At 54.7% G+C, this 13,213-nt stretch overlaps 1 protein-coding gene across 3 annotated transcripts; it reads right to left on the reverse strand.

Annotated features, from left to right (window-relative positions):
• Positions 1 to 63: 63 nt before the first annotated feature.
• Positions 64 to 9,009, reverse strand: DDX39A (DExD-box helicase 39A). 3 transcript variants are annotated; one of them, XM_042928697.1, is made up of 11 exons: positions 8,902 to 9,009; positions 4,367 to 4,578; positions 4,107 to 4,234; positions 2,914 to 3,006; positions 2,363 to 2,546; positions 1,547 to 1,665; positions 1,068 to 1,199; positions 860 to 969; positions 606 to 750; positions 311 to 458; positions 64 to 214 (listed from the first exon to the last, which is right to left on the reverse strand). In XM_042928697.1, exons 2-11 carry the CDS (start codon positions 4,572 to 4,574, stop codon positions 198 to 200), a joined length of 1,284 nt encoding a protein of 427 aa, XP_042784631.1. In that variant the 5' UTR covers positions 4,575 to 4,578; positions 8,902 to 9,009; the 3' UTR covers positions 64 to 197. The 3 variants fall into 3 exon arrangements, with proteins under 3 accessions (XP_042784631.1, XP_042784629.1, XP_042784628.1); XM_042928695.1 differs by lacking the exon at positions 8,902 to 9,009 and adding an exon at positions 8,611 to 8,693; XM_042928694.1 differs by lacking the exon at positions 8,902 to 9,009 and adding an exon at positions 5,450 to 5,915.
• Positions 9,010 to 13,213: the final 4,204 nt, after the last annotated feature.

Genomic DNA, 13,213 nt, shown 5'->3' on the forward strand with positions numbered 1-13,213 from the left:
GGCCAGGCCTGCTACACCCACGAAAAGCTGAGAGCCGAGCAACACACAGGGTGGAAGACAGACTTCCGTAATAAAACTTTACTCTTACACAAATCTACAGCTTTTAAACAGTAAAAAGGGAAGCCCCACTGGTGCCTAGAAAGAGGACTTGAAGCAGCACTCAGGAAACAGGGCGACTCTGGCCACCAGGCGTGTGGTTACCGGCTCTGCTCAACTGTAAGACACACAGAGGGGAGGCCAGTGAGACGGGGAAGAGGGCCCCTGTCCGGGCCCAGCCCCCCAGCCCCCCAGCCCCACCCCCAACACTTACTGTATGTAGAGATGTCAATTTCTTCAGGAAGTTCTGCCACGTTCACTTCAAACCTGTCCTGAACGTCATTGAGGATTTTGGCATCATTCTCATCGGACACAAAAGTGATGGCCAGACCTTTGGTCCCAAAACGTCCCGCACGGGCCACCTGCAGGGTGACAGGAGCAGGGGGTCAGGGGGGTCAGGTCACAGGGACACAACATGGAGATCTGAGGACAAGCAGGGCCACATCCCCACTCACCCCCACCCTGGGAGAGGGCCGTGAGGGAGCTAACAGCTCCGTGGAGGCACTCACTCGGTGGAGGTAGGTGTCTGAGTCCTCGGGCATGTCATAGTTGAAGACGATGTTGACTCGCTCAATGTCCATCCCTCGACCAAACAGATTGGTGGCCACCAGGATCCGCCGCTGGAAGTCTTTGAACTGCTGATAGCGTGACAGGCTGGGCACAGGAAGAACAAGAGGCGGCCGTTAGACATGGGGTTCCCGAGTGGCACTCCCCGTGAGGGGCCGAGGGGCCTGCTGCGGGCCCGAGGGCGGCACCCACTCACCGCTCCTCCTGCGCCATGCCCCTGTGGATAGCGATGGCCGGGAAGTTCTGCTCCACAAGGAGCTGGGCCAGGGCCATGCAGCGCTGCACCGACTTCACGAAGATCACCACCTGCGAGGCAGGGAGGCAAGAAGCGGCGGTCAGGGCCAGAGCCCCCGTGCGCCAGCCTCGCCAAGGCCCGGAACCCCGGGACAGCCACGCGGTGTCACCTGGTTAAACTCCAGCACGTCCAAGAGATCAAACAGCTTGCGGTTCTTCTCGCTGTCCTTGAGCTTGACGTAGTACTGCTGGAGTCCGTGTAGCGTGAGCTTGGTCTCATCGTCTACAAACACCTCCATGGGCTGTGCAGGAAGGGGCAGGCGGGGCTTACTTCTGGGCATCTTGCCTGCCCAGAACCTTCCGGCGAAGGACTCCACGTTGCGATGCTTCCCAGAGGGCCTGCGTACCCCGATAAATGCCTCTCTCCCAATCGTTGATCTAAGCTCGGCTCTGACTCAGGTATAGATCAAGCTCAGCTCCTAGTCTGGCAAGACACAGGAGGGAAGGAAGGCTCCGGGGCCTCCCGGCATTCTTGTGCGGTGAGGCAAGTGTGGGCGTCCCGGAGCAGCAGCGGCTCAGGACACGGAACCGAGGAGGGCCAGAGGTGCCGCGCCGAGGCCGTGGCCGGCTGCCGTCCCACCCTACTCACGTCTTGCATGAACTTCCTGCACACGGGCCTGATCTCCTTGCTCAGGGTGGCGCTGAACATCATGCACTGCTTCTCGTGGGGCGTCAGGCGGAAGATCTCCTGCACGTCCCGCCGCATGTCTGGGTGGGGAGGGCAAGAAACAGGCGGGCGTGAGCGCCTGCCGTGCGGGGACCCCCACCCGAGACCAGCCCCAGCTCCTCCCAACCTGTGCCAGGGAGGCGTTAGCGCCACGACGAGGGCGGCGAGAGCCGAGTGGAGGGAGGGGCGAGTCCCAGGTGCCTGAGGGGCTGGACTCGGGGCGGGCGCGGGAGGAGCTGCCATCCACTTACACGCCGCCAGAGCGGAGCAGCCGTGCCAGCGCGCCTCGAGCCACGCTTCAGGGAGGGGAGCCTGAGGCAGAGACAGCCGCTGGGGTGAGAGCTGCAGCTGCCTCCCGGGACACAAGCCCCATCTCCCACTGGCCCTGCGGGGCTCACGGAGGGCAGGCAGGGGCCCGGAACTAACCCAACGGGCGGCGAGGCCACAGCGTGCCGAGGGCTGGCACGGACGCACGCCCGGACTCAGTCAGCTCGGGCTCGGAGGCAGGTCACCGTGCCGAGGCTACAACTCTCCCTGGAGTCGTCTACAGAGGCCTGTGTGCCAGCCACCCACGTGACCCTGCCCTGGGGCAACCTTCGGCCTGCCCCGACAGGGCCCACCTGGCTCTGAGGTCCGGGTGGGGGGAGGGGAGCTGTAAGGATGGCGGGGCGGGGGGCGGGGCGGGGGGCGTGGCGTGGCGGGCCTCCAGCAGCTCCTGGACCCAAGCAGGCCACTCACCCAGCTGCTCCAGCATCTTGTCGCACTCGTCCAGCACGAAGTGCTTCACGTTCTTCAGGTTGAGGCTCCTGTTCCGTACGAGCGCCAGGATCCGGCCTGGTGTCCCCACCACGACGTGCGGACAGTTCTTCTTCAATACCTCTTCATCCTTCTTGATGGAAAGGCCCCCGAAGAACACAGACACCTATGTGGGAGGAGAGACAGTTCCTTTCACCTGTCTAAGGGCTGAAGGCTCACGCTCGCTCCCAACTGACGGCCACCCGGCCCGTGGCCCCGCCAGCTCAGGCTCCAGCAGCACCCCCGGGCCTAGTGCCTGGGGACCAGAGTGGCCTGAGAGTCTGGCCAGGACTCCGGTGGAAAGCAGCCCCACAGCTGGGACCGGCACAGGCCTCCGGAGGCCGTGCATAATTCATCCGGCTTTTAAGGAATGTAAACCACCGCAAACCTCAAAGGCAGCCACTGCGGCCAAGCTTAGTAAACACTGGCCGGGCTACAGCCGGGGCAGCAACGTTGCAGAAGACCACGCAGTACGTCCAGCCCGAGGGACTTACCTTGACGCTGGGCATGTACTTGGAGAAGCGTTCATATTCCTTGCTAATCTGGAATGCCAGCTCCCGAGTATGACACATGACCAGCACTGTCACCTGCAGGCGGAAGACAGACACTTTAGGCAGTGTCCCAAGTCCTACCCCAGGCAGAGCCCACTCTAGTGCCCTCCCCTGGGGCCCCATGCCCACCGGGCTCTGGCCCCTTGAGGGTGTCTGCCACGCTGCTCCCCAAACCTCCGGCTGCTGGAAGGTCCGGTCCAGATGCTCTAGCTTCTCCCCACCCTTCGCCTGTCATTCACTCCCTATGTCCCCCCAGCTGGTGAGTGAGGCTTGTCTCCTGCTGCCAGGATCCACAGTGAGACCTAGCTGCTGAGGCAGCCCCTACCAACAGCTTCCTGAGTCTGCTCTCTGGTCAGCTCATGACCACCCGAAGGCGGCTGCTGCCTTCAGGCCCATGACGCCAAGGGCTGCAACCACCACAGCCTCCCACTGAATCTCCCTCTCCCTCACCCTCACCATCGACCCTAAGGAGACAAGGGCTTGTGCACCCACACGCAGCCCAAGGGCGTGTGTCCCCGTGTGACAAAACAACACCGGAATGCACCTTGATTCTCCTCCAACAAAATTCACTTAAGAGAAAACGACTATCAGTGGCAACAGCAACCAAACCTCGTTAGGTACAATCTCACCTGTGTAAATACGCACACTCTAGAAAAGCACACGACCAAATAACAGCTGTGAAATCTGGAGACTAAAATCGTGGGCACTTCTCAGTTTCTCCTCTTGGCTTATCATTTTGGGGCGGTATTTTGTCACAACTAAGTACCGTACTTAATTTTAAAAGCCCACAAAGAGGGGCACCTGGGTGGCTCAGTCGGTTAAGTGTCCGACTTCGGCTCAGGTCATGATCTCAGTTTGTGGGTTCGAGCCCTGTGTCGGGGTCTGTGCTGACAGCTCAGAGCCTGGAGCCTGCTTTGGATTCTGTGTCTCCCTACCTCTCTGCCCCCCTCCCCTGCTTGCACCCTGCCTGTCTCTCTCCCTCTCTCAAAAATAAACATTAAAAATTTTTTTTGAAAATCAAAAAAAATAAAATAAAAGCCCACAAAGAGAACGCAGCACCAGGAAGTTTTAACAAGGGAACCCGTGGCTAGCGATCCTCACGTAGCTCGGGCCCAGCAGGGAGGGCAACCACCTACCTGTCCGTTGACAGGCTCAATCTGCTGCAGGGTGGCCAGCACGAAGACGGCCGTCTTGCCCATCCCAGACTTGGCCTGGCACAGGACGTCCATGCCCAGGATGGCTTGGGGAATACACTCGTGCTGGACTGAGGGAGAGAGCACGTGTGAGCGGCCAGAAACCAGATGCTCCCTCTGTGCAGGCTCCTGGCCAGGCGGCTGAGGAGGCCACAGAGAGGGCGGCGAGGAGGTTCCTGGCAGGGAGAACCCAGGAGGCATACCCTCAGATGGATGCTCAAAGCCACAGTCCACGATGGCCCTAAGAAGCTCCGGCTTCAGCAAAAAGTCCCGGAAGCCAGAGCTGTGGATGGAAACGTAGGAACCCTTGACGTCTTTCTTGGGGGGAGCAGGAGTGCTCTCTGGAGGAGCCTGGGGCTCTTCATCTTCCTCGTAATCCAGAAGCTCATTTTCCACATCCTGTTCCGCCATGGCGCTGACAACAGAGGAGGGAGGAAGGGTCGAGGGAAGCGAGTGAGTTTGAGAAAGAAAACTGCCCCGTCCAGGGAGAAGACCGCCCAGCAGCTGCAGTCTACGGACACAGGTCGAGGAGGGACAAAGCACCGGAGCCATCTTCCGAGCTGGTACAGCTGATGAAACCAAGACGGGGCCAGCGCTCTGACCCCCCCTCCCTCACACTCCCCACAGACTCCTGCACAAGGTCCCACCCGCTCCTCCCGGGCAGCACCTCCCAGCCTCAGCTTGTCCCGGTCACACCTTCACTCCTGCACCCCCTCAGCTTTCCCCGTGCCCCTCTCCGCCACACTCACACACGCACACACACACCCCCGGCTCCAGGGCCTCCCTCTGCTCTCACAGTGAAATCCCCATACTTCCCCATGGCTCTCGCATCCCTGTGCACTGTCCCCGGCACACCTCGTTCCACAAGACCCCTCTCAAACCACCCGCAGCCTTGTCTGCCCGCTCGCTCATCAAGCCCCTACCCCAAGCGTTTGCCGCACGTGGCCGCCGCCAGGAAAACTCTAATAAACCTCAGGCCACCTAAGCCAAAGGAGGCCCCCTCCCCACCACTCCGCAAAGAGTCTACCGGGCCTGCAAAGGATAGGACCCCTGGGACCAGGAGATGTGGCTGCCAGGACGCTGGAGAGACCTGAGTCTGTAGGAGCAGAGTCGCGCCCTGCCCCAGCTCCTCCCGCTACTCGTGGTCTGCACGGGGGAATAATTAAGCGCTGTCATCAGCAGCCTTCCCACCGCGCCCAGGCCGCTAAGAACGAAGCGGAGATGGTAAAGAGAATTAATACAGTTTGCTCCCTTCCTGCCGTATCCAGTATGGGCACAGGACCTACCGGGCGCAAGCTACAAGGGTCCCAGATGTGAGAATATGGTCTTCTGCCCTCCAAACTCCATCCAGCCTCCAGTCTAGACAGAGAGGATGCTGAAGTAGTCCCTCTTCTCCCTGAGCCGGATGTGGAGGGTCCTGGGCCCACTTTCTGGCCCTCCTGTCACTCATTCTCTCTGTGACTTCATCCAGCCGCAGGGCTTCGACCACCTCTGTGCAGAGGCCTCCCAAACTTGTGTCTCAACAACAGACTCCGTTACCCAACGGCCTCTGCCACATCGACCCTTCGAAGCTGAACTCAAAATCCCAAGAGTAAAACCCTCCGTTCCTTCCTGCAGGCCTGCTTCTCAAAAGGGGCAATTTCATTCTCTCACTGGCTTTCTCTCTCTCCCCTGTCCAATCAGCCAACAAATCCCAACAGGACAATTAGGCCACTGCTTGCCCCTGCTACCTCACTGGTCCCAAGCTACCTCCACCTTTCTTTTTTGGAATTAGAACAGCTAGGGGCTCCTGGGTGGCTCAGTCGGTTAAGCGTCCGACTTGAGCTCAGGTCAGGATCTCGCGGTTTGTGAGTTCGAGCCCCGCGTCGGGCTCTGGGCTGACAGCTCGGAGCCTGGAGCCTGCTTCGGATTCTGTGGCTCCCTCTCTCTCTGCCCCTCCCCTGCTCGTGCTCTCTCTCTTTGTCTCAAAAATAAATAAAATTAAAACATAAAAATTTTTTTAGTAAAATAAAATTAGAACAGCTTTATTGAGATATTCACATGGCATATCGTTCACCACTTTCAATGTCCCATATATCGGTTTTTAGTATTTTTTTTAACTTCTTAATTTTGAGACCAAGAAAGCACATGTGCACAAGCAGGGGAGGGGCAGAGAGAGAGAGAGAGAGAGAGAGAGAATCCCAAGCAGGCTCCACGCTGCCAGAGCAGAGCCCCATTCGGGGCCCCATCTCACGAACTGCAAGATCGTGACCTGAGCCGACATCAAGAGTCAGACAGCCAGGGGCGCCTGGGTGGCGCAGTCGGTTGGGCGTCCGACTTCAGCCAGGTCACGATCTCGCGGTCCGTGAGTTCGAGCCCCGCGTCAGGCTCTGGGCTGATGGCTCGGAGCCTGGAGCCTGTTTCCGATTCTGTGTCTCCCTCTCTCTCTCTGCCCCTCCCCCGTTCATGCTCTGTCTCTCTCTGTCCCAAAAATAAATGAAAAAACGTTGAAAAAAAAAAAATTAAAAAAAAGAGTCAGACAGCCAGTTTTTAGTATTTTTACTGTAGTCAGGGATAAGTTCAACGACCACCACAGTTGGATTCGTTACCCATTTCACTCAGTCTTGAAAAAGACCAGACCCTTTACCTCTCATCCTTCCCCCCTCAGTCCTCTGGGCAACCGTCAACCTACTTTCTTTCAGTTTGCTTGTTTCTGCCGTTTCTCACTGCAATCAACATACAATATGCAACCATCTGTCCTGCCCGGCTTCGCTCACTCAGCCCGGCTTCGCTCACTCAGCACGTTTCCACGTCCATCCACTTTGTGGGAGGCATCAGCACCTCACTCCTGCTCGTGGCGGAACACTCCCCTGTGCGGGGCCGCCACTCTGTCCGTTGTCAGTTGGTGGCTCTGGGGGCGCCATCATCTCTCGCCTGGATGAGGCCCACAGTCCCCCCGTTTTCCATCCCCCGCCATCGTCTCTCCCCACAAAAGCCAGTGGGAGCCCAGTAAAAGCAAAGTCGGAAAATGCTCAAAATCCCCCACAGGCTCCTACTGGGCTCAGAATAAAACTCAGGGGTCCTCAGCCTGACCTACCGGACCCCACACAAACTGACCCCCCACACACCCACCCACCACGTTCGAACCTCATCTGCTCCGTCACCCCCACTCACCGGCCTTGCCGCTGTGCCCCTCACGCATGCCTCAGCCCCTTTGCACCTGCCATGCCCACTGCCGGCAGTGGGCGTGAGTGTCCCCCCCCCCCCCCTTCCTTCAGGACTCTTGCTCCAGAAGGGCATTTCTGGCAGGCCCCAGCTAAAAAAAGCACCCTTGTTCAGGTCATGCCTGCCAGCCCTTTGGCCCAGCCCAGAGCCTAAAACAGATAAGCACTCACACACAAAGGCCCAATGAATAAAATTAAAATCGAGGCCTTCAGGCAGAATTTAGGAGCTAAAGCCAGCGTCTGCCCTCCTCTGATTGCTGAAAAAGGCAACCTGAACAGGAAGGGGCTATTTCCCAGGCAGCCGAGAAAAGGGGAGGAGCCAGGAAAGGTCGGTTCCAAAGCACCACGCCCTTTTGGGGAATGGAGAGCAAGACTGGCTGAAGCAGAGGCAGAGGAGGAAGCTCGGCAAGCCGGTCTGATCGAGGGCTCTCATACTTTATCTGCGAAGCAACAGGGAACCACCAAGGAGGTTTCTGAGGGGAGTAATGGCCCAAGAGCAACTTGCTCTAGAGGAGAAGACGAGCGGGGAATGAGACCAGCCACGGGGAAAACCAGTCACCAGGAGAGAGGATTAACCAGGGTGGGGGTGGTAGGAGGGAACAACAAAATGGCACGCTCAACAGGGCAGCACCATCTCCTGGGCAATCCCTGGGCAGATAACCGCTGGGAGCCGCCTACCCTGAGCTCCAAACCTGGGTGGCCAAGAGCGGACGGTGCAGTCAAAAAGAACACAAACGTCAAGTGAAGTCTTTTTGTTCTTACAGGGGATAGATTCAGGGACAGCCTGAGTTGGAGGCACCAAATTCTCCAGGAAGTGGCTAGATGGGCTCTAAAACTCAAATGAGACGGGGAGGGAACTGGGGGAGGGGCGTTTGTCCCACCCGGGGGAGGGGGGGGGGGGCTGCGACGGCTGCGGCCCCCGGAACAGATCAACTCGAAAGCGGACACCCGGAAAGTGACAATTCAGGCTAGCTCACGGTACCCATTCATTCTCAAGTGCCCCAGGAAGACTTCCACCTCAGGGTTCGCCTCGGTGACATCTGTTTTATTCTAAATCTCTGGAAGCCCGAATCCCCTAAACACATAGCAACAGCACAGCAGGGTGGGGGAGGGCAAGTCCCTCGACTCGGAGGAGCCTAACGCGTCTACAAGGTCGGGATTCTCCCACCGCAACTCCAGACCCCGGCGCCCGGCCCCCAGAGTCCCTCCCCAAACGACTAGGGGGTCTCCTGTGACAGACAGACCTTCTCCCCAAGTCAGGCTCGACCCGCGGGCCGCCATGACAGCCCACTCCCGGAAGCGGGAACGAGCCCAGCGCGCCAACAGCTACCGCCCCCCCCCCACCCCCGCCTTGCGCATGCGCCATGGCGTTCAACGGCCGCAGCCGCGCGCGGCGGACGCCCCAACCGCCCCCCACTTGTCTCGCGCCCCTTCCTCCTCATCCTCCCCTCAACTCCCAGGGTCTCCCCTCGCCCGCTCGCCCGCAGGTCCGACGTCTCCGCACCGCGGCCCCGCGCTCCGGGTGCTTCGTTCACCTGGTTCCCCGTTCGCCTCCGCGCGCTGTGAGAACTGCCGTCCGACTCTGGCTACCGGTCTCGCGCCCCGACACGAGCCACAACGCTTCCTGCCTCCTGCGTCGGACTGCGGCTCTGCTCACTGGACTGCTGGCTTTTCATTCAAGGAAGGCGGAAGCGGTGATTGGATGCTGCAGGAGGCGTCTGGAAGCTATTGGTGGAGAGAGGAAAGGGGGCGTGCCTCACGCCTCGGCTTCATTGGCCAATCTAAAAGTAGGCGCCCTGGTCTAAGGCCGACGTGAGCCCGTGCGCTGTCACGTGATTGGGGTTTTTCCGTCGGTGGGCGTCGACATATTTAGTACTGGCAGCGGAAGCCGGCTTGATTTGCCTGTCGGCTGTGTATCATCTGTCTGTTACGTGGTTTTTACGCTGGGCATGGGATTCAAGGCTTTCGAAGTGGGCATCAACTCGCGACTTCTTGGTTCTCCGGGGTGAGCCCGTGAAAGGGTCCTGAGAAGGACTGGGAGGTCGGAATGTCTCCAACGTGGAGAGGACAGGCTGCACCCGCAGCGGGGAAGGGACCGCTCGGGGCCCAGAGAGAAATGCGCGTCATCAACGTTTCCCATTTGCTGAGAGTCTTGTCAAGGGTCAGACTCTGTACTAGTGGCCATGCAGGCTCAGGCCACAAAACCCAAACCAGGATGTTTCACTCATAAGACGTTTTGGATTTTAATTTATCCTTGTATTACATTTTCCCAACCTTACCCCCCTCCCCCTGCCTTGTACTTTACTGAGGAAAAATTCATAAGAAAAGGTCCCCTGATTTTTCAAGATTGACAGCCGACTGACGATTGCCCAGTGAAGATACAGAACATTTCCATCACCCCCAGAAAGTTCTGTTGTGCCCCGGTCAGGTCTACCCTCAGCCCCAACCGGGCAAAACACTGTGTGGATTTCTATCACTATCCATGGGTTCTGGTCTCGAATTTCAGATAAACAGCATCATGCAATAGGTTATCTTTTATATCTGGCTTTTTTGGCTCAACAAAATGTTTTTTGACGTCTGGTGCTGCATGTACTAGCTTTGTTTTGTTTTGTTTTTTGTTTTTCCCTTGCTAAGTAGTAGTTCACCCTGTGGCTATGATGGGGTTTGGGAGTGATGGTGGGGTTCGGAGCCCACGGCCAAGAAAGAATTCTTGAAGACGTCTTTGGTGCAAAAAGGTGATCTTATTAAAGCACAGGGACAGGGCTCCTGGGCGGAAAGAGCTGCACTGGGGTTGTGAGAAGTGACTGCTTGTATACTGTGGAGTTGGGGGAGGTCAAGTCAAGGGGAAGGTTCTTTTCTTTTTTTAATTTTTTTTTTTAACATTTATTTATTTTTGAGACAGAGAGAGACAGACCATGAACAGGGGAGGGGCAGAGAGAGAGGGAGACACAGAATCCAAAGCAGGCTCCAGGCTGTCAGCACAGAGCCGGACGCGGGGCTCGAACTCACGGAGTGCGAGATCATGACCTGAGCCATAGTCCGAAGCTTACCCGACTGAGCCACCCAGGCGCCCCAAGAGGAAGGTTCTTAAAGGGACTTCCATATGCTAAAGGAGACCCAGATTACTGGAGGCCTAGCTACTGTCAAGCTAAGGTGGTTTTTTCCCTCTAGCAAAGCATTTTCCGTAAGACAGGGGGGCGTTCCTGGAGATAAGGCTATTGAGAAGATTGCCCTTTTCTTGTACTATTACTAAGATGTTTGTAAACTGATGGAGACTGTCAGTTAACCATTTGTTTTCTGTCCTTTCCTTTGTTCTTGGGCAGCCAGGAGGGCCTGAGGAATGTCCCACGTGTCCCACCTGGGGGGATGGTGGGGGGGGGGGGAGCGTGTGCTAGCTTGTGCTTTGCCCTCTGCTTGCCTTATGCTCCCTCATCATATCCCCCGTGAACAACTTTGACCCTTAAATCGTTAAAGTTGCTGAAGGTGGAAGGTCTCATCTTCCTTAGCTTCTTCCTGCCGAGTAGGGGCGTAGAGATGTCCCTACCTGTGGGTCAACATCGGTCAGTCGGGGAAGGTATAGGAGAGTCACAAAAAGCGGAGGCAGCCGAACCCAACGCGGACCACGGTGTTGTATGAACCTTCTGGAGCAGAAAGGATCATCTGGTGGCTTGAGGTTATGGTAGCAACGGACTTTAGCGTCTGCCAGTGAGATTTTTAGATGTCAAGCTCGAAGCATCCTCAGATGGAGTGGGAACAGGCAGCAGGAATCAGATGATTCTTTCTGGTTTGTAATTCAAATGTCTGTGGTGATCCTTCTGAATGCCCCATTGTGAGAGGGAATTGTTAGTATAAATTGGGGAAAGGAGAATGAAAAAAAAAATGTGCAGCCATCAATTTTGTTTGAAGAGGAGGAGTTGGCCGGAATCAGAAGGCACATTAGTTTGCTCATTGGTTTCCTGTGAAGGAGGTACAAGTTTTATTTGATATATGTGAGCCCATGAAGAGTGCCCCTCTAAACTTTACGTCATATGACGCAGTAGGGGCCCTTACTTTTTGGAATTAAATCCCCTGCTATATTAGAGTTTCAATCCTTTAAATAAACCAGGTCTCCTCGGCTTATAGGGGGTGGGTTTCTAGTAACGGTCACATCAGGCTTAGGGAGGATATGGTTTGCATATTCACTTAGAGATTTACGAATTAACCTGGCTTCAAGTGAGAAATTTAATAAAACACCACAGTCTTTATCTATTGATAGGTCTAAAGTGAGAAAAGCCTTCTGATATACAATTGTTGGGGGAACCCATCCTGTTTTTTAGTTGTTTAAATAATTATATGCCCATGAGGTGTTGTTATTATCCCCAAAGAATAACAAGCACAGGGGAAGGTCTATACATGAAACATTGTGACAGTTTTTCTGTTTCGCTCAAGTTGTTCAGCGTAGGCAAATAACAAACATTTAAAGACAATCCCAACTAGAATTTAGTATCTAAAGGTGCATTGTTGAAGCATAGTTTTTTCTCTCTAGAATCACCCGTTTGGAGACAGCCAAGTCAAAACTCATTTGTAAAAACAGGTACAACTTTAACTTGGCCTACCTATTTACAGAAGTTCATCAAGAAATAGCAATTGGTTATATGGATCTTGGATAATTTGCTTTGCTGGGACTTTTTATAAGGAACCTCTAGATTGAATGTTTAGTAGCCTCTCCAGGCCAGAAGCCAAGCCAAGTACTTGCCATCAGGCGTGCCTGAAATACCTGCTGATTTGAGTGAATTCCTCTTCACGAGGTCCCCAAGAGACCCTGAGGCTCCTGTACCCACCAGGAAGTGACATTCTTTAGTCACCTGGTAAGGCTGCTGGGAACTCTGTAAGCAAGCTATCAGGCCAACATTTCCAGGGGCCTTTATGACTTGCCATGTTTCATAAAGTCAACCTTAGTTCCTTAAAGCTATATGGTCCTATCTGAGTCTACACATGACTCTCAAATAGGACATTCCAGTCAAAGCCTTCGTAAAATAACCAGCATTTCAAATGGTGTCCTGTTACAAAGAGAAGATTCTTATTGAACTTATGCAAATAACTGTAATTGCCACGAAAGACAGAATAGTCAGAGTTTTTGAATTTCAGAAGGCTTAGGTAGAGAGAAAGTTAAGTGCTGCTGGTTGTTTACAAATGAATACTTAATCACATTTTTGTGTATCATAGCTATCTTGAGAGAATGTTTCCTTAATCTGGAAGAGCAAGCAATACTTTAAAATAAGAGTGACAAAAACTGTAATTTTCCTCATTCATTTCGTCCCATGTTCCTAATTCTTGTTCAGTTTGAATCCAGCTTTTTAGTTTTGGAAATTCTTACCCATTTTAGTTTTAGGATTTTAAAGATGTTAAATACCTGTATTTGTCATAAAGGTCCTTTTTAAAGTTTTTTGTTTTGTTTTGTTTGAGACAGAGACAGTGTGAGTTGGGGAGGGGCAGAGAGAGAGAGAGAGAGAGAGAGAGAGAGAGAATCCCAAGCAGGCTCCACGCTGCCAGCACAGAGCCTGATGTGGAGTTCGAACCTACAAACCATGAGATCATGACCTGAGCTGAAACCAAGCGTCCACGGCTTAACCAACTGAGCCACCCAGGCGCCCCCTAAAGGTCCTTTGTAAATCTCCTTGAAAATGAAACATGTTTTGTTAAGAGCATCAGAATAATTATAAATGACAAAAATCTCAGAAATAGACATGGCGAGAGTTCATTATGATGCAATTGATGAGGTAATGCAGTTATTCCTGTGATACATTGTCAAGTGAGGACCTTATACCAAAACACTAAAACTTTAGGAATCGCATATATGAGTAGTGA

The sequence above is a fragment of the Panthera leo genome, chromosome A2 (genome assembly GCF_018350215.1).
Source record: "Panthera leo isolate Ple1 chromosome A2, P.leo_Ple1_pat1.1, whole genome shotgun sequence".
NCBI classification, from domain to species: Eukaryota; Metazoa; Chordata; class Mammalia; order Carnivora; family Felidae; genus Panthera; species Panthera leo.